We start from the raw sequence: 19378 nt of genomic DNA, 5'->3' as shown, positions 1-19378 counted from the left end.
CATTTAAATCGCTTGTTTAATTAATTTCTCAAATTACAGCTGGAAGTAAGAAACCTTACATACTCAGAGAGGTTATGAGTCATTAAGATTACAATTGTCAAACTTGGAAAAAGGAGCAACTGAACTTAATTTTAACACTAAAATTACAGTGATTTCAAGTGTTACACTATTATCACTAATATCTCTAATGTATCACTGATATTACTGACATGATACTCTAGGAGTCGGCGCTATTGACACAATTACACAACATTTACACACTAAAGAAGCTTAACAACCCAAAATAAACACGTGGGACGTTTTAACATTTAAACATAAGTAAAGTTGGGTTCTCCCCTAAACTTGCTTATTGCTTATTAAAGTCAAGTACATCATATTAAAATCACGTACCGTATAAATAAGAATGTTCTCCTGTTTAGCCTTGATATCAGCAGTGGTAGCAGTGATCTCCGCATCGTCCTTGAACCAGGACCATTTAGCGGTGAAGTCAGCCTGTCCTAGTTTGCAGGTTAAAGTGTAACGTTTACCTACGCCCACATCCGAGCTGAGCGGGTTAATCGTGTAATCTGAAGTAAGAGATATTGGGTAGGGAGTAGTTCTTGTAATGTAGGGGTATCAAACTGTTTTTAATTACGAAACAGCTGGTTTTTCTACCTTACAGCGGTGTTATTATTTACCTTATACAACGTTATACATAAAGTGTTATTACCTTGCATTTACCAATACTTAGCAAGTACGTGACGTCACACATCAAAAACATGTTAAATTTAGTAAAACATTCTCCTCTAAGTTTTATACGGTTCGTTTTCTGAAAACTATTAAAAATGACTAAAAATGACTGAAAATGACTGAAAATGACTGAAAGACTAACCTATAACAGTGAGGGTGATGGTGGGAGACTTTAGTTCGCCTCCTTTAAACTGGTCTTTAGCTGTGTAGATAGCTTTACAATAGTAACCTCCACCTTCACTTGCCTGTAATAGCAGGGGGACTGTTTAGAACTTTAATAACAATATAGCAGATATATACGAGTAGAGGGATTAGAAATATAGTATGCAATATGCATTACCATTTACCAAGCATATCATTATAAAGAGTCCTACGAGAAATAGCTTGCATACTATAGCTGGTATCTACTAAATGGTGGTAGCTACTAAGATAGCTACCACAAGAACATAGAACTTGTTGTGGACAAGATCTCCTTCAGAGTGCAACTTAAATACCCGCATGTTTCTAGAACCCACCTTCAACTCGTTACAAGAAGGTTGTATTTTTAGTGACATCAACCACATTATAAACCACATTATAAACCACATTATAAACCACCTTATAAACCACATTATAAACATGTGTAACAGCTGAGTGCCCTAGAAACAACAAGTAATTAACCTGGTATGCGCTAACCTGATATGTGCTAACCTGGTATGTGCTAACCTGGTATGTGCTAACCTGGTATGTGCTAACCTGGTATGTGCTAACCTGGTATGTGCTAACCTGGTATGTGCTAACCTGGTATGTGCTACCCTGGTATGTGCTAACCTGGTATGTGCTAACCTGGTATGTCCTAACCTGGTATGTGCTAACCTGGTATGTACTAACCTGGTATGTGCTACCCTGGTATGTGCTAACTTGGTATGTGCTAACCTGGTATGTGCTAACCTGGTATGTGCTACCCTGGTATGTGCTAACCTGGTATGTGCTAACCTGGTATGTGCTAACCTGGTATGTGCTAACCTGGTATGTGCTAACCTGGTATGTGCTAAAGTGCTAACCTGGTATGTGCTAACCTGGTATGTGCTGGTGTATTGAGCGTTAGCATGATCACTCTGGTACTCCTTAACCATGGTATCATCTGATGTTCTGTACCAGTTGACCTTCACACTGTACGGAGTATTTGGTATCGTACAGGAAAGGGTGGTTGTCTGTCCTTGTAGGAGCGTCACAGCGTCCGATACTGACACGAACTCTAAGGGGAAGGGCGTTGGTTTTAAATTAGATTGGTTTTATCATTTTGGTCTATTTACTAGCCACATTGAATTTAGATTATCTGGATATTTTACATGATAATTATACAGCATATATCTTACATATTAGTAGTATTATCACCATTAATCACTGACTAGAAAGTGAAAACCCAGCTAATATATTTTATGTTAACGTTTCTAGAGTAATAATCCTGCAGAATAGTTTCATAACTAAATAACACTTGAAACTAACTCACTTTCGTGCAGATTTTCTCCCTAAAATCAACTAAATTTACAGACTTAATGAATTCCATTAAAGATATAAAGAGGGAACCTAACCACTTAATATTATTATCACCATTAATCACTGACTAGAAAGTGAAAACCCAGCTAATATATTTTATGTTAACGTTTCTAGAGTAATAATCCTGCAGAATAGTTTCATAACTAAATAACACTTGAAACTAACTCACTTTCGTGCAGATTTTCTCCCTAAAATCAACTAAATTTACAGACTTAATGAATTCCATTAAAGATATAAAGAGGGAACCTAACCACTTAATATTACTGTTCACAGAATTAAAGATTCCACCCCAAAATATAACCACTCTGAATTATTAAAACTTGGCTGCAGTTAGATTATTAGATAATTAACTGTAGATTGTGCGGGGCACACCCTTTACTGTAGTAGTTTCAGTGACTACAACATTAAAATACAGTTAAATAGCCAGGTTGCTGTATCATTACAGTATTGGAGTTGCGACCTTTATAGATAGATTAAAGTTAAACCAAGTCTGGGTAAATTATTTAAATATAGTCTAACAAAATCAAGTCTGATATCTATTTCGAGCAAAGTAAGAAAACTCCAATCTGCCTACTCTCTTCAGCTTTCATTCGTTTAGAGTAGGTAGTTAGATTTGAATATAAAGATTGTACATTTTATTAGACTCGACTGATCTCATACAGTAGAATAGCAGGATTAAATGGAATTATTATTCATTAAAATCTTATATTGTGCACAGAAATTCAAAAAGTTTCAAAAAAAGATAAATTTAAAAAACCCAATAAACATGAATTAACAAGGTAACCAAGGAGACCCCCACACCTACTTCAGAATAACAAGCTCATTACAAAAGTTAAACCTAATGTCCCAACTAAAACTACTAACCTAGTAAAGAGACGGTAGCTATGTCACTTGTAACACTACCCCCAGAGAACTAACCTAGTAAGGAGACGGTAGCTATGTCACTTGTAACAGTACCCCCAGAGAACTAACCTAGTAAGGAGACGGTAGCTATGTCACTAGTAACAGTACCCCCAGAGAACTAACCTAGTAAGGAGACGGTAGCTATGTCACTTGTAACAGTACCCCCAGACAACTAACCTAGTAAGGAGACGGTAGCTATGTCACTTGTAACAGTACCCCCAGAGAACTAACCTAGTAAGGAGACGGTAGCTATGTCACTTGTAACAGTACCCCCAGAGAACTAACCTAGTAAGGAGACGGTAGCTATGTCACTTGTAACAGTACCCCCAGAGAACTAACCTAGTAAGGAGACGGTAGCTATGTCACTTGTAACAGTACCCCCAGAGAACTAACCTAGTAAGGAGACGGTAGCTATGTCACTTGTAACAGTACCCCCAGAGAACTAACCTAGTAAGGAGACGGTAGCTATGTCACTAGTAACAGTACCCCCAGAGAACTAACCTAGTAAGGAGACGGTAGCTATGTCACTTGTAACAGTACCCCCAGACAACTAACCTAGTAAGGAGACGGTAGCTATGTCACTTGTAACAGTACCCCCAGAGAACTAACCTAGTAAGGAGACGGTAGCTATGTCACTTGTAACAGTACCCCCAGAGAACTAACCTAGTAAGGAGACGGTAGCTATGTCACTTGTAACAGTACCCCCAGAGAACTAACCTAGTAAGGAGACGGTAGCTATGTCACTTGTAACACTACCCCCAGAGAACTAACCTAGTAAGGAGACGGTAGCTATGTCACTTGTAACACTACCCCCAGAGAACTAACCTAGTAAGGAGACGGTAGCTATGTCACTTGTAACACTACCCCCAGAGAAGGTACTCAGAGCTGTGTAGTCAGCTACACACTTGTAGGTACCACTTGCTGATACCTAGAGAGAAGGGTATTAGGTATTAGGAGAATTAGGAGTTGTAGGAATCAGTTGAAGAAGAGTGAGTCTCAGTTCATCAGTTTAAATATTAGTTTAGCAATAATGTTGCTATTTTTGCAGAGAATTTTTTTGTTTTGTTATCAAGTTCCACTCTGGTGCATTGCCGTATTGTCAACTAGAGAGGTATTTATATATTGTTTATATAATTGTTTATATATTGTTTATAAACAATACCTGCTGTGTGGTGGTAATGTCTGTTCTAGGAGGTCCTGTCACCTGATCATCTTTATACCATTGAACTGACACGGCGTATATTGACGAGGGTAGGGAGCAAGTTAATGTTCCTGTACTGTCTTTAATTATGTGGGTGGAGCCAGGACTGACTTCAAATCCTGGGGGAGAATGTCAGATTCAGCATAGCAAGGTAGCCTATTGAAATAACCTTATGTATAATGTATAATGTATAATGTTGGTGCAATGTTTACTCTAGTGAAAAGTATCTAGTTAATAATACTGTACCTAGAACCCGCACTGTTGCAGCGGAGTTAGTTTCAGCTCCCGTGTACTGACAAACATAACTTGTGGTTTCAGTAGGAGTTGGATCTACAGTCAACTTAGTTTCTTTAGTACTGTCATCCCAGGAAACTTGACTGTTGTTGATGTCCCGTGTTTCTTTGTCCTCACCCGAGCCTATTTCCCAGATTATATTCTTACTGTCAAGATCTACATTCGCCTGAAAATAATGGCAATATTAAATGTGTACTTACTATGACTCTGAAGGAAGAAGAGAAATAACAGGGTGTACGTTGCTATTCAAAACTGGGTTTTTAACTTACTTCTATTGTGCAGGTGATAGTGACCGTGCTTTGGGCACCTTTTACAACGAAAGTCTCTGCTCCAGTTAGTTTTACTGAAAGCAAATTAATAACTTAATTGTGCTAACAGAGATTTGAAAAAATATGGTGAGTAAGTACAGGTCAGTCAGATTGTATGTCAAAGTTGGTATAAAGGCAGAATGAGTTGAATCGTACTTATCGGCTTCTCTTGCCAAGATCCAGATGCTGTTGCAAAGTATTTGAAGGAAACAGCACTGACAACATTACCACCGTAATCATCAAGACAATTGTTAGCTTGAAAGTCAATGGTGGCCAGATGAACGTCCTCCACATAGATGTTCAGGTGAGTCGTGGATTTTGACACAGTCCAAGTCTGTTCATTGTCAGTGGTCTGTCTTTCTGTCAAGAAGTTAAAGAAACCGTCGCTCCCACACCCATGAATGTACCATCTGGTCGGCTCCCAGCCAACACGTCCAATGTTTTTACCGTTTGAGTTATAGAAGTAAACAACCTTATAATGGTCTGGATTTGATGCATATTTCACTTGTAGTGAATATGTTTCTAGGTCAATGGGTTTAGAACAGGATGAATCTCCAATGCAATCACCAGAGATCTGCTCGTATCCTGTGACACATTGCAAAATTGGAACTTGAGTGCTGTCAGATGCAATATATTGTGAATCACAGGTCCAATTATATTCATATATCTATATATATATATAATATATATACAGAAAGTTTTGTCAAAGTCATTGTACTGTAGTCAAAGTCATTGTACATGTAGTTTTAGTAGCTTGTCAACAAGTAGGATCATCATATTAAGATCAGATATTAAATTTGATCTTGAAATAATATGATGTCTTCATGTTGGAAAAATAAATGGAAACTCACCAGAACAATGGGATATTTGGAGATAAGCTGCACACAGTGTGAAATATAATAGCATCACCAGTGGACTGTATTCATCTGCTGTTAGGTTTGAAAATTAGTAAATTGCAGCACTTACTATTATTAATTGTAAAACTGTCACATTATAGTGCATTCTAGTATGATCATTCAAGTACAGTACCAATTTTATAGAATTAAGGAGGATCCAAATTCATCAATAAAAACAAGCACATTATTTGACAACTACGCCTTAAGCTTTCTTTATCAATTGTTTTAACTGTAGTTTAGAATGTAATAAATTGCATAAAGTGCATTAATTGATTAAAATATATCGTTTTATTGATTAAGGACAGACCCAAGGCTCCTTAAGAATTAGCACAGTGATCTTCAACGAATTAGTTGATTTACAAAATTCTCTCCTTTGGAAGAAGTAGCGTAATCTAGGTCATAATTTATTGTCTAAGCTTTAAACTGTACAATATTAAACTCCACAAAATAGATTTATGAAAATAGATTTATGACTCATGTGCCAGAGGCACAAAAGAGTGAAGGACAAGGGTTAGAAAACAAGTTTTTTTTGGTATATGGTGAATCCCCACGCGCACAGTTGTCGTCCACGTTCCTAACTTTGCAAAGTTATTTTGCATGTCATTCTGAATTAAAGTATTAATAGTGCCTGGCGTTGAGCTGATCAAGTAACTCGTCAATTTTACCATTTACGTATCCTACTAGGCACTAATTTATGGAATTGGAAGATATAATTTAGCGGCGGTCGGCGGATATGTAATATGTATATTATTTGCACTGAATTTCGAGTTGGTATTACTATTATGCACAGTTTCGCGTCAGGTTGCATAAAAAATAAACATAGGATTGCAAAGAAATATACATGATTTTCTAAATCAACAACAAAATCAACATAGCAGGAATAACATATTAGGGAGCAAAAAAGCTGCCAGGGTGCCAAATATGGGTGAAACAAACAAAAAGGTTTCCAACAAATAATTAAGAATTTGTTATTCTCTTTCAAAAGAGTGATTTATTTAAGTGCATATATTGATTCTTAATACATTGCAAAACATTTGATCTCGATTCATGGAGTTTGAAAGAAGTTACTACAATTCGTATAATTTGGGGAGTGTGTTTTCAGATATAAACTGCACCAATGAAGTGAGAATCACGACGTGAGACAAACATTTTACGAGTATCCAATTATTAAAGCTACTAAACAATAATACACAACGAATGCACAACGAATACGACGAAAAGTTAAGTTTTGGATTACAAACTGGGAAAAATTGACACTGCAAAATAATATAGAGGATTAGTAGAAAATTACTCAGATCAGAAATTATAATTGAAATATTAAGATTTTTACCAAATTTGCATTGTACTTATTACGTGCCCAATTAATTATAATCATATGCATGAGTTGCTCTAACCAGAACCCTTGCGCTTGCAATAGTGAGTGCCTACCATTCAGCGGCAAAGTAGTTGGTTAGAGCAACATAAGTTGCAGTTTATATCGCAACAAAACAGACAATTCCTAAATTGCGTGCATTGTAGTAAATTATTTTTTATCTACCTTGTAAGTCCTCCCTTTGTATCACTTATATGTTTTAAATAACCCCTCCGATCCAGGTACCTTGTTAGTCTATTGCTTGACGGATGTCACTCGTCTAAATTTTTTCGAAGTAGCGCGCGCCGCTTTCTTCTCGACGGCAAGAGCTACGACGGCAAGAGCTATGACGGCAAGAGCTACGACGGCAAGAGCTACGAAGTAGCGCGCGCCGGGCCAAGTCTATTACTCGATTTTCTCACTCATCACCGAGAATTTTGAAAAGAGCGTTCAACTTAAAGAATATTGTGCCAGGTACCTTACTCGGGATTATTACGACGGGTTTATTAACGACCGGTTAAAATATGGTTCGGGAAAAATATGGCGAAATTGCTCAAAACCCGCCACATTTTCCCGGTCGCCATTTTACCGGTGTCCAACCTTTCAATTTTAGATTCAACAATTTTGTCTCAGATGTAAATTTCCTTATTAGAGATAAGCAAGTTTAGAAATTTTCGCATTGCTAAAACTTGTGAAACAAGTCGAATTATCAATAATTGTTGAAAGTAGACAGAAATAATGACTCGTGGTTAATCAAACTAGATGGAAAATAATTTTTAACATTTGAAGCGTAACAACCAGATCGATATTAAGATAAAGGGAGAGCTGTTTAGTCTTCCAATAAGTTGTAATCATCTTCGTTATCTTCATCTGGATCATCCCTTTCATCAGTTTTAATTAATTCAAGTTTTAATTTAACTGTTACTTTTACTTTGAGTCCTATTTCATTATGTAGAGATAGTCAATACCTAAGAAATTAAAAATTGGCCTATTTAAATCAAATTTGACAATAAGGATATATGACAAGAATTGGGCAAAAAGGTGAATTTTTTGCAATTTTAGCCAAATGAAGTCGAAAAACCTACAACAAGTGTCCCAATAGTCTTCTTTAGTGAATATAAGACAACGATTAAAATATGAGCACCCATACCCCTTGGGAACCCTAAAAGCTGAGTAGGCGGGTTTATTAACGACCGGTGAAAATGTGGTTCGGGAAAAATATGGCGAAATTACCCTAAACCCACCACTTTATCCCGGTCATAATAATCCCGAGTAAGGTAACTTCTTTTAAACTTTATAAATCGGGATGGAGCGTGCTATATCTCGACCGAAAGCACATCCAATTTAATACGCATGAATTATGTTTATTACTTGCTTAATTTTGCACTCAATAAAACAATAATTTTCAATCATCAATGAAACAAGCCATTTTATTTTTAGCACATTTTACAGAATAAAAATATGTAAAACAATTTATAAAAATATAATGCCCATTTGGTGTAGTTTGAAACGCACAATTATAAGTAGTCGCGAGTAGTATAAATGATAGACGCGATGATTTCCTGTTTAATTTTGATCGACACACGTAAACTTAGTGCAAATCACATTGGTTTCAATATTTCCGGGAGCCCTTTTAGAAATATTTCGAACTTTGCTTTGAGTTTAAAGGTTAGTAACCTACCAAGACGCGCGCCGAGTTGGACTCGTCGAGCGTCTTAATATTTGAAACAAACATTTTACGAATATCATCCGTTAACTTTGAGTGTTAAGTAACTTAGCTTAATACAAAATAAATGATACTCGTCTAAATCTTTTCCAAGTAGCGAGCGCCGCTTAACTTTCTTTTCGATATATTACTGCCCGAGCTGAGGCAAGTGCTTCGAAGTAGCGCGCACTTGACCAATGTTATACTCGTCTAAATTTCTTCGAAGTAGCGCGCGCCGCTTTCTTCTCGAAATGTTAGCCCGCGATGCAAGTGCTATGAAGTAACGCCCGCCAGGCTAGTCCAATAACAATAGACTATATACTACGGACTACCATTTATGATATAATTATTTAAAATGTTTTTTCGTGAATTTTGATGAGTTGGCACGTTTGTATACACAACAGATCTGGGGAAAGGACAATGTTACGTAGATCAAAGTTTGCGGTAAACAGAGTTTTGATTCACGATTACAATAACAGATAACAAAATAAAAAATAAGCCCTCGCAAAATTTTTGACTTTTCGAGTTCAAATTATGAATTTTTAGTAATTAGAAATAATCTTGCACTTATCATATTTATCAGACACATGACAAAGGTGTGGGGCGGAACACTTATGTTTAAGAAGCAGAGGCCTGGAGCGGATTTGTCCATTGTTAATGGACTAACCCGGCGCGCTACTTCGAAGAAATGTAGACGAGTAACGTCCGTCAAGAGCGGAGCCCCGTTCAGGAGTACAGGGCCGGAGACAAATTTGTGTCTATTTGAATTATGAGTTTTTAGTAATTAGATATTATCTTGCACTTATGTATAGCATATAGAAGCAGTTTTATATAGTAGAAACCCGTGAAATTATTGGACACCATTGATTAAGTATTTTTATGGTTACACTGTCAACTGTATCTTGTTGTGAGATCACCTTCTAAAAGAAATAAAACATATTGATTATTATTTATTGTGAGTACTCAAAATATAATATTTGTGTCATTATATTTTGATTAGATACCCGTGAAATTTTTGGACACCATTGATTAAGTATTTTTATGGTTACACTGTCAACTGTATCTCGTTGTGCGATCATCTTCTAGAAGAAATAAAACATATTGATTATTATTTATTGTGAGTACTGTTGATATATTAATATATTAAGTATAGTGCTGCTCTATCCAGAGCCCTCTCGCTCGCAGTAGCGCACGACCGCCGAAGTACGCGTAGACTCATAGCTAGGTGAAAGTATAGTGTATCACATAACGACAGTCTATAAAATCAGACATCAGTGATCTTTGCAGTTTTCCAACAATTTTAACTATAGTTTATTATTTGTAGTAAACTACAAAGAAAATTTAATTTTTTGGTCAAAAATCTTGGGGGGGGGGGGGGGGGGGGGGGGGTGGTGGCGGAATTACGGCCCTGTCAGGATGCAGTGCAACTATCGGACTACGATGAATGGGGACTTGACACCCCATGGCAACATGGAATTATATGACTCTGTGGTATTTATTTATGTACAATAAAACCCTAATTTACTGCCTGATTAACCTTACAATTTTTCTTGAAGAATTGGAAAATTGCATTACCAATGTAAAATTTTGAATAGTTTTTTTATATCTCTACTACTGACAACTTGTTTTATGTGACTATGTGTTGTAAATTTGAGTTATTGCAGTGACATTGTGTAACATTGCAATTTTCCTGTAGCGACCTCTTTTGGTGTGCCTTGCCCCTAAACAAGTATAAGTAGTAATGTAAAATTGAATGAATGGGGCGATTTCTTTGCACAAGGTAACAGGAAATAAACTTTTGAGAGAAGGGAGTTGTCAACGGGAAGACTTGAGGGATGGGATAAACATCTTTCTACAAATCGGAACTCCGCATAACTTTGATGACACAAGATAAAATGCTTTAGAACTTTTTATCGATAATAATAGCATTACCCTTACAGTTATGTTACAAGAATTCATTGTTATAACCATGAATCGGTGAAAAAGTTGTAGTGTTAAATGGAACTGCTTTGGGCAGCTTTCAGCCTCTTACTTTTTACTCTATGTACAAGTAAGTATAAAGAAGATTTCTATTATTAGTCTTGATGTAATGATATTTGAAAAGCAATTTTATGTAGCTTTGTTTGCTTTTCTTGTTACTTAATTTCTATTGTTTTCAGGTAAGGACCAAATACTGAAAGATCATAGAGGACGAAAATTTGTCATAGGATTTCCTCAGCAATTTCGCAAATCAGGATCACTCGACATCTACATTGCAAGCAGACAGCTATCAACTGCTAACATCACTGCTGATGGCTATTTCGAAAGTTTCACTCTCGAACCCAATCTATTGACTCATGTTTCTCTTCCGAACGACTATTAATGAGCCATGGCAAAGAAAACAAAGGAATTTTGTTAGAAGTGACTCAGAAATTGCTGTTTATGGTCTCAATCAAATCGAGAAGACTACAGACGCATTTTTAGGCTTGCCAGTTGACATCCTTGGCACAAGATATCTTGCTGTTGGATCAGAACCATCTGCAAATATTGGTATTCAATATTTGAATGTGTTCTCGATTATTGCAACTGAAGACAACACAACTGTGACAGTAACACCAAAAGGTCGGTTACTGATTGGTCGACAAGGATTCAAAAGAATCTACCATCAATACGGTAAACTGTTGACATTCACGCTGAACAAGCTTGAATCATACACGATCAGAAGTGTTAGCGATATAACAGGCTCGTTGATCGAGTCAGACAAGGCCATATCAGTAATATCAGGTCATGAGTGTGCTTATGTGCCCGATCCTTTCCGGTATTGCGATCACTTGATAGAGCAGGTATTTCACTGCATATTTTACATTTTTAAAGATTTATCCCAAAATTAACTGAACTCTTTAATGGACAAATTGCAGTTATTTTAATATCTGCATTATAAACACTTCTCAGTTACTAAACTAGTAATTCGTATGAAACGTTGTATTATTTAAAGGTTCCTCCAATTAACACGTGGGGCACACACTTCGCTGTTGTACCGTTAGCTACACGAAAGGAATGACCTTGCTAAAGGTAGGATGAATTTTGCTCTTTCAAAAAATTATGCATTTTCAAAACCTTTAATTGTATACAAAAAATGTGATATATCAGTTGATTTGTTACATTTCTAACTGTGAGCTGATCTCCCCCAGGTGGTGGCTGGTCGTGATAACACGTGGGTATTTTATGACGGTATAATCTATCCTGGTTGTCAAGCTTTACCCCTGGGTGGTATATGTATAATACGAGCTACCACCACATCAAACCATGAGATCAGGACTTCTTCTCCATCTCTTCTTCTTCAACTCAGCACAGGTAAATGAATAATACTTTTAAAGTTAAAGATGTAGAGGAACTCGATAAGTCGGTAATTTACATTGTATCTGATCCCATTTACTTGATCTGAGCCTACATCAGGGAGTTCCGAGGATAATGTGGAGGCAGCAGATCCGTTCATGATAATAGTACCTCCAATCGAGCAGTTCACTAACTCCTACCTGGTGACTACCCCCGGGGAGGAACCAATTGCCTTACCAACTACATCAACATCGTGGTGGAGGAGGCTGAGGTGGACGGTCTCCGAGTAGATGACAAACCGGTTTGTGTGGATCTTGTGATGACTTTTTCATCTTCTTTTCACTATTTTCAGTACATTCAGTCAGACGATTATTTTGATTGCTTTCTTTGACCCCGATTTATAAAACCAATTTTCGAACAAAATTACACATATTGGAACCCGTTTATCTAAAAATAAATAAACCCCAGATAGTAGACGTTGAGTGGAGTGAGGTCCCTCATACCAACCTGATCGGTGGTAAAGTCCCAGTATCTATTGGGAGCCACTTCCTACACCACACTAACCCCACTATAAAGTTTGGTATTGCTATATACGGGTGGGATAGACATGACTCTTACGGATACAGCGGTGGTTTGCAAGTATGTTGCAATCTTGTTCATTAAATAATATTTAATGTTAAATACCGTTAGAATGACATGTTGAGTGTAAACTGTAAGTAAATTGAATTAAGAATGTCAACTTGTACCTTGGACATAAAAGGCAAATGCGACCACAGTATTGTCAACGATAAGCAACAATCAACATTTCCATTATATAAGTAAATAGATTTGCTAGTATCTATAAATAAATAAAAAACATATGAGTAAATAAAAGTGTTTTATCGGCTGGACAGTTTTCCGAAGTCCTCCGAAAATATAAATTAATCGCAGAAATGACACTTTTGTAGAATTCGCAAATTTTAAAATTTCGACGGTTGCCAGAAAATCAAGTCTTAAAGTTTGTCTGGTTTAAGATATTTAGCACCACACCCCTTACTACTACTAACTCAATATTGTTCTTGAGGGATTGTACAAGGGAATCATCCTTGTAGGTCGACTGTCAAAGTGTGTTAAAATGTGTGTTGACAGTTGCCTGTATTACTGTATCAAAATATTATACAACAACCCCGGCTCCAGTAATACATATTAAATAACCGTACAATAACCCTACTACAAACAGTCTCAGTCTTCTTAGCCCCGCTTATATATTATATCACAAGGTGATAATATTATAAATAATGTTAATCAGATAAAATAAAATAAATAAATAATAAGTTAATAATAACTGACACTGATCACGTGTCCCAGTTGAACGTGTTGGGACCGGAGGAATGTGTACAGAAGTACGGAGCACCAGGAGACGGAAAAGATAACGGACTGTGATTTGAATGTGGACGAGGAGCTGTACAATAGTATTGATGACGATCATGACGGAGTGGTGGACGAGGTTAGTGGGTAGGGGCCGGGGGGACGAGGTTGGTGGGGAGGGGCCGGGGGTGGTGTTTAACTAGAGTTAAGGGCCAAAGACTAACAAGAGTAAATGTAAAGACTGTGCACCGAAAATTATTACATACAAGCTATATTTAAACCAACCACTTTTATTTGAATCCTTAATAAGTTTATAAAATTGATGGACCCTCTACATTACACTCCTAAAAAATTATCTTCTACTAACTAATATAACCGTATCTTCAGGACCTGGCAGGGTTTTCTAGCTGCGCTCTGACTGGTGGCTCCAACTTTAAAACCTTCTCCCAAGTAACGTATGAACTGGAGGACCTTTGTGAGCACGTGTTAGCTCAGAGCTGCAACAAGGAGGATCCTGACTTCTTCATGATTCGCGTTGCCCAGGTTTGTTTGAACTTAAAGGATAACAGTTGTACTGAGATGGTGAGAATTTGCGGGTAGCACATTTTAAAATATAAATAAGATAATATTTTAAGATTTGTAGCGTTTTCTCGAATACTAAATAAAACATTTATAAATATTTAAAACTCTGGTCTGATGTATTTTTAACCGCGTGAAATATAATAATAATAGTAATAAGGTGCAAATGATTTTAGAATTAAGGACATTTAAGAAATTTATTTATTTTCACAAATCATCAGTTTCATGGAAACATTCCCTTTTCCGGTGCCATGAATATTTGCTCATATTAAATCACTGCTTACGGGCACGAAAAACAACGTTCTTGGAATACAATCGCGACACGCCTTTGATGTTTTTACAAAATGTACCCCATTTATGATCAAACATTGGGTGTTTGTGATCAGGTTAGTTTATGTGATCATGATTAGGACCTTGACGGTAATATCCTGTCACTACAACAATATCTTATGTCACTTATCACAGGATCCAATTAAATTGAGATCCTGTATCCCTGCACAGATGTCATCTGCCCAACAAAAAGACAGGCACATTAGCATTAAATGACGGATGACCAAATGAAATACTGATCGTCATCTACAATTTTAACATTATGCCCAGATCCGCTCATCCAGTTTAGTCAACAAGTATTAGCAGCTATATAATAAGTGAAAATGTTGATGAGCCAATACTGAGTTAATGTTTAGGCGTGATGTTCTGTTTTACAGACTGCGTTCAAATAACATGTACGTTCTGTCAGCCCTGTAGTTAGTAGTAGACATGAACTATTAGTATGGTATAGTGGGGTATAACCTATCACGTGGTGTACATACCGTTAAATAAATACCACTATACTAGTAATTACCACTTAACAGGAATAGCTGTTGAAGGGTGTTGGAAATGTCTATAACATTAAAAACTTGCTCTGTTCTGAGTTCTGACAGTAAGGCATCATAGTGAAATAGCCACTTGAAGTGTCCAACAGATAACGTCACATATAAGTTTTTTACTAAAGTCTAGTTATACATTACTTTATCATATTTTACTGATCTAAAGTGAAGTATTGCGAGATCCCAGTTCAATTGTAACGGAGTTTGATATTGACAGGAAACGATGTAACAGAGTCGATATATTTTAATGTTGCCATGGGGTGGGAACTGGCAAGTCCCCATACATCGTGGTCCGGTAGTTTCATTGCGTCTTATATTAAACAGCTATAATACTGTAATTATAAATTCTACTGAAGCTGAATTAGTTGAACGACCAGTTTAAACTAAGAATACCCTAACCCATCTCCTTCTAACCCACCTCTCCTAGAATTATTATTATTATTCTAACACACTTCTCCTATTTCCAGCACACAGTGTATAGTGTGTCGAGCAGGAGTTTCGTCCTGAAGTACAGAGATCTGACTATTAGCGGGTACCCCGGTCTAATGATAGAGGTTAACAAACAGAGAGTACAACAGTTCCCTGTTGTCTTCGTGGACGGCAGCTTCATCACTAAAGTAAGTTAATTAACATAAACAGATAAGTTACTTATCTTATTATTTGTTTAATTAAATAATTGGTATTCTGATTGATCAGTAATTGGTCTGTGTAGTCTAAGATGTAGATCGTCCCGGTGGAACTGATTTGCTCCACGATATCACGTGACCCTATATCAGCCTTAGGTTACCAGCTTTGTTCTGCACGTGCTAACACCACCACGTAAATATTTAAAATGTATTTCTCTAACTAAAAGAACACAATTAACCGATTAACTAATTAGTAATTAACTAATTAAATATTTAACTAATTATCTAATCGACTAATTGCCTCCCTCCCAGGTGGGGTTCAAAGTGTTTATCCAGTTGCACGGTCTGTCTGTAACAATGACTTATGATAGTTCCGGTAATGTGGACCTTCACATTCCCCACACTCTGGTACATGCCATCTGCGGAATGTGCACCACTCCTCCGCAGGTAATTAACCAATTAATTAACCAATCAGCGAATAAGATCACCGTGGTTAATGTGAGGGGGGACACATTAAGTAAGGTTTTATATAAGAGACAGTTCCTGACATGTAGTGCATTAGTATCTACATCAGCACAATAGCAACAGTCAATTAAAGAGTAAGATCCTCACAACTGCCATTCACTTCCACAAATTGTGCACATTTCTTTGCAGCAATCCTCCAACTTTTTACCGGTATTCAGCTTACTTACAATCCTGTTTTTCTACCTTTACCTCAAATCAAACCAAAGAATTAGTCACATTAGTCTGCAAAATACTCTATGAAAACTTATCCGATTGCATAATATGATACTCTGGCCATGAAATTGAAAATATTCCGAAATACCAGAAATACCCAGTTTAAAATACGCATGTGTCGGCTTGTCAGCGTATTTGGTCTGACAGTACCCTTCACGTCAAGTTCACACCCGTTTTAACTGCTAGAGTCAAGGTACGGCTTCATGTTCTACAAGTACTAGAAGTGGGGGAGATTGCAATGTTACTAGTATAAAGTGGTATCTGTAGAGGAAATGTGAAATGCAAGATGTCAGGTTGGAAATTAGTAGAAATTAGTTGGAAGATTGTATTTCTATATCAGGTGGAGTGGGCTCTGAGGCAGAGGTAAATAATTAGTGGGAGGGGAGAAGTGTGTACAGACATTAGTGGGGGGGGGGGGGGGGAGAAGTTCCCTAACTAGCAATAAATGTGTGCTTTCGGAACAAGCAGTAACTCGCTGAATCTTATGCTGCTAAAACAAACTTTTCGTATCACTTATATGTTTTAAACAAATCCCCCTCCAGGCTTATGATATGATGGTTGTTAAGTGATTCGACTTAAAATTGACAACCTATTATTATTTGTCTCATCGAGAGCTATATATATTAACTTATATTTAACTTATATATTAACTTATGTCTTAACTTATACTTTAACTTGTACGTTTACTTACATTAATATTAACATACGTATTAATGAATTGCAGGGAAGCGGAGGCACGCTTGAGATGTGGCATGTTCCTGCCAACGAACGACTACTCTTATCTGAAACTGTGAGTAGTTATCTATATATTTGCTATGTTATCTATATATTTGCTTGACTTGACGGGGGGGGGGGGGGGGGGTTCACCCTGATTTTTTTGTGAAACTTGGTTTCGAGATAACAGTTGACCAACAAACAAGGACCAGTGACCGAACTTTTGAGGGGGTCCCGGACCACAACCGCCAAACGGTGCCCGCGGGGCAGCCACGCCATATTTGGTCCAAATTAGGCCCAATTTAGCCAAATACCCTGAACATGCCCAAAATCCAGATTTTAGGTGCTCTACTTGTAGTTAGTGGTTCCCTGAACTCGTATATGAATTTTAATCAAGATCGGACAAAAAATGACTGAGTTATGAGCAAAAAACCATATGACCATATTTGGGCATACGCACCAAATTTGATCGATTTTGGCCCATAAATTGGTCAAATTTCAATATTTTTGAATGAAACCAACTTTATGTGGAAGGTAAGCCTATACTACACATTATCTATGATTATCAGCTCAGTATCTACCTAATTGTGGATTCTATGTTCAAATAATCGCAAAAAATAAACAAAATTGCCCATATCTCAGTTTTGCGATATTTGCAAACTGACTTCGCTCAAAACAATAGAACTCAATAGGGTTTCAATATTTTTTCATGAAATTTTCAGAATCAACGTAGAATTGTCTCATGACCTTAAGTTTTGGGACAGAATTTTGAGTTAGGCCTTTAAAAAAATTTGGCGGCCAAATTCTAATTTAGCAGTGCAAATTTTGGAATTTGGCCGCCAAATTTTTTTAAAGGCCTAACTCAAAATTCTGTCCCAAAACTTAAGGTCATGAGACAATTTTACGTTGATTTTTGAAAATTCATGAAAACATATTGAAACCCTATTGAGTTCTATTGTTTTGAGCGAAGTCAGTTTTGCAAATATCGCGAACTGAGATATGGGCAATTTTGTTTATTTTTTGCGATTATTTGAACATAGAATCCACAATTAGGTAGATACTGAGCTGATAATCATAGATAATGTGTAGTATAGGCTTACCTTCCATATAAAGTTGGTTTTATTCAAAAATATTGAAATTTGACCAATTTATGGGCCAAAATCGATCAAATTTGGTGCGTATGCCCAAATATGGTCATATGGTTTTTTGCACATAACTCAGTCATTTTTTGTCCGATCTTGATGAAAATTCATATACGAGTTCAGGGAACCACTAACTACAAGTAGAGCACCTAAAATCTGGATTTTGGGCATTTTCAGGGTATTTGGCTAAATTGGGCCTAATTTGGACCAAATATGGGCATGGCTGCCCCGCGGGCACCGTTTGGCGGTTGGGGTCCGAGACCCCCTCAAAAGTTCGGTCACTGGTCCTAGTTTGTTGGTCAACTGCTATCTCGAAACCAAGTTTCACAAAAAAATTAGGGTGAACCCCCCCCCCCCCCCCCCCTTAAGGAGGTGACACACGTTCGTTTTGGCACGTGATATTTAAGTTGCTAATCGGTCTCTTTTGTTGAGAGGAGTTTGCACAACTTCCCCACCGAAACAACGGCCACCTACAAAATATATTGGACACACCGAACACAAGTTTATATTCTGGATAAAACCAGCAGATCTATAAATCGCCACCCCTGACTCCCCTATATCTCACAGGACGAGTGCACCACAGCAGATAGACCAATGTGTAGGGTAGTGGATATAGAGCGGGCCCAGCACGCCTGTATAGTCCTCTCTGAACACCAGGGCCCCTTCGTGGACGCTTACCCCTTCGTAGACAGGTTATATTATATAACTAATGAGCGTTATCTAATTACTTTAGTATTTTAATACTTTAATGTAGTTATCAATAGTGCTGTGGATTATGTTCATTACACACCTGCAGTGATAGTAGTAGTACTATATATTATTAGCTGTTATTGAACTAATATCACTAAAGATGATACTAGTTTAAGAATGTCACCTAATGGGTGTGATGTGATTATCCATTTAGTTGTTGTAAGGTTTATGGCATCCTCTGTAAACACGGCACCGGGCACCAAGCCGTATCTTGGACAGGTGGCAACAGTTTTAAACGTTCACACACTTTACTACTCACTATCTTAGTTAGTTAGGCATGTGTTAGGTATGTGTTAGGTATGTGAACATATTTTACTGTGTGAACTGGTATCACTTAGGTAAGCTGTATCTCAACTGCGCCATGAAAAGCAC

The 19378-nt window shown here is 37.2% G+C and overlaps 5 protein-coding genes across 7 annotated transcripts in view; 3 read left to right on the top strand and 2 right to left on the bottom strand.

Annotated features, from left to right (window-relative positions):
- Window positions 1-5899, bottom strand: part of LOC134820865 (uncharacterized) — a 58641-nt gene extending 52742 nt beyond the window's left edge. For 2 of the 3 annotated variants that reach the window (XM_063831508.1, XM_063831509.1), the window contains exons 1-8: window positions 5826-5899; window positions 4936-5009; window positions 4619-4832; window positions 4334-4491; window positions 3997-4099; window positions 1788-1966; window positions 872-974; window positions 391-566 (exon numbers count right to left, since the gene is read on the bottom strand). In XM_063831508.1, the coding sequence (XP_063687578.1) occupies window positions 391-566; window positions 872-974; window positions 1788-1966; window positions 3997-4099; window positions 4334-4491; window positions 4619-4832; window positions 4936-5009; window positions 5826-5880 (1062 nt within the window). In that variant the 5' untranslated portion in view covers window positions 5881-5899. Of the gene's footprint in view, window positions 1-390; window positions 567-871; window positions 975-1787; window positions 1967-3186; window positions 3245-3996; window positions 4100-4333; window positions 4492-4618; window positions 4833-4935; window positions 5010-5825 lie in introns of those variants that run through there. The other variant, XM_063831510.1, reaches the window with a different exon arrangement.
- The window catches only part of LOC134820871 (uncharacterized), a 1079557-nt gene that overhangs the window by 869560 nt on the left and 190619 nt on the right, over window positions 1-19378 (bottom strand). The window lies entirely within an intron of this gene.
- Window positions 1-19378, top strand: part of LOC134821380 (mucin-2-like) — a 99629-nt gene that overhangs the window by 11772 nt on the left and 68479 nt on the right. The gene's annotated exons all lie outside the window — the stretch shown is intronic.
- LOC134820729 (uncharacterized) lies at window positions 10865-14637 on the top strand. The gene is made up of 8 exons (XM_063831305.1): window positions 10865-10976; window positions 11086-11748; window positions 11901-11977; window positions 12097-12259; window positions 12362-12542; window positions 12710-12880; window positions 13589-13727; window positions 13976-14637. The coding sequence occupies exons 3-5, from the start codon at window positions 11963-11965 to the stop codon at window positions 12529-12531; spliced, it is 348 nt and encodes a 115-aa protein (XP_063687375.1). The 5' UTR covers window positions 10865-10976; window positions 11086-11748; window positions 11901-11962; the 3' UTR covers window positions 12532-12542; window positions 12710-12880; window positions 13589-13727; window positions 13976-14637.
- The window catches only part of LOC134821382 (uncharacterized), a 27215-nt gene continuing 20685 nt past the window's right edge, over window positions 12849-19378 (top strand). The window contains exons 1-7 of the mRNA XM_063832125.1: window positions 12849-12880; window positions 13610-13727; window positions 13976-14131; window positions 15504-15653; window positions 15975-16109; window positions 17125-17190; window positions 18824-18948. Coding sequence (XP_063688195.1) covers window positions 12849-12880; window positions 13610-13727; window positions 13976-14131; window positions 15504-15653; window positions 15975-16109; window positions 17125-17190; window positions 18824-18948 — 782 coding nt within the window. The remainder of the gene's footprint in view (window positions 12881-13609; window positions 13728-13975; window positions 14132-15503; window positions 15654-15974; window positions 16110-17124; window positions 17191-18823; window positions 18949-19378) is intronic.

Source organism: Bolinopsis microptera, chromosome 9 (assembly GCF_026151205.1).
Source record: "Bolinopsis microptera isolate Bmic1 chromosome 9, MBARI_Bmic_1.0, whole genome shotgun sequence".
Lineage (NCBI taxonomy): Eukaryota > Metazoa > Ctenophora > Tentaculata > Lobata > Bolinopsidae > Bolinopsis > Bolinopsis microptera.
The sequence above is the reverse complement of the archived record's forward strand: the minus strand, read 5'-3'. Positions and strand labels throughout refer to the sequence as shown.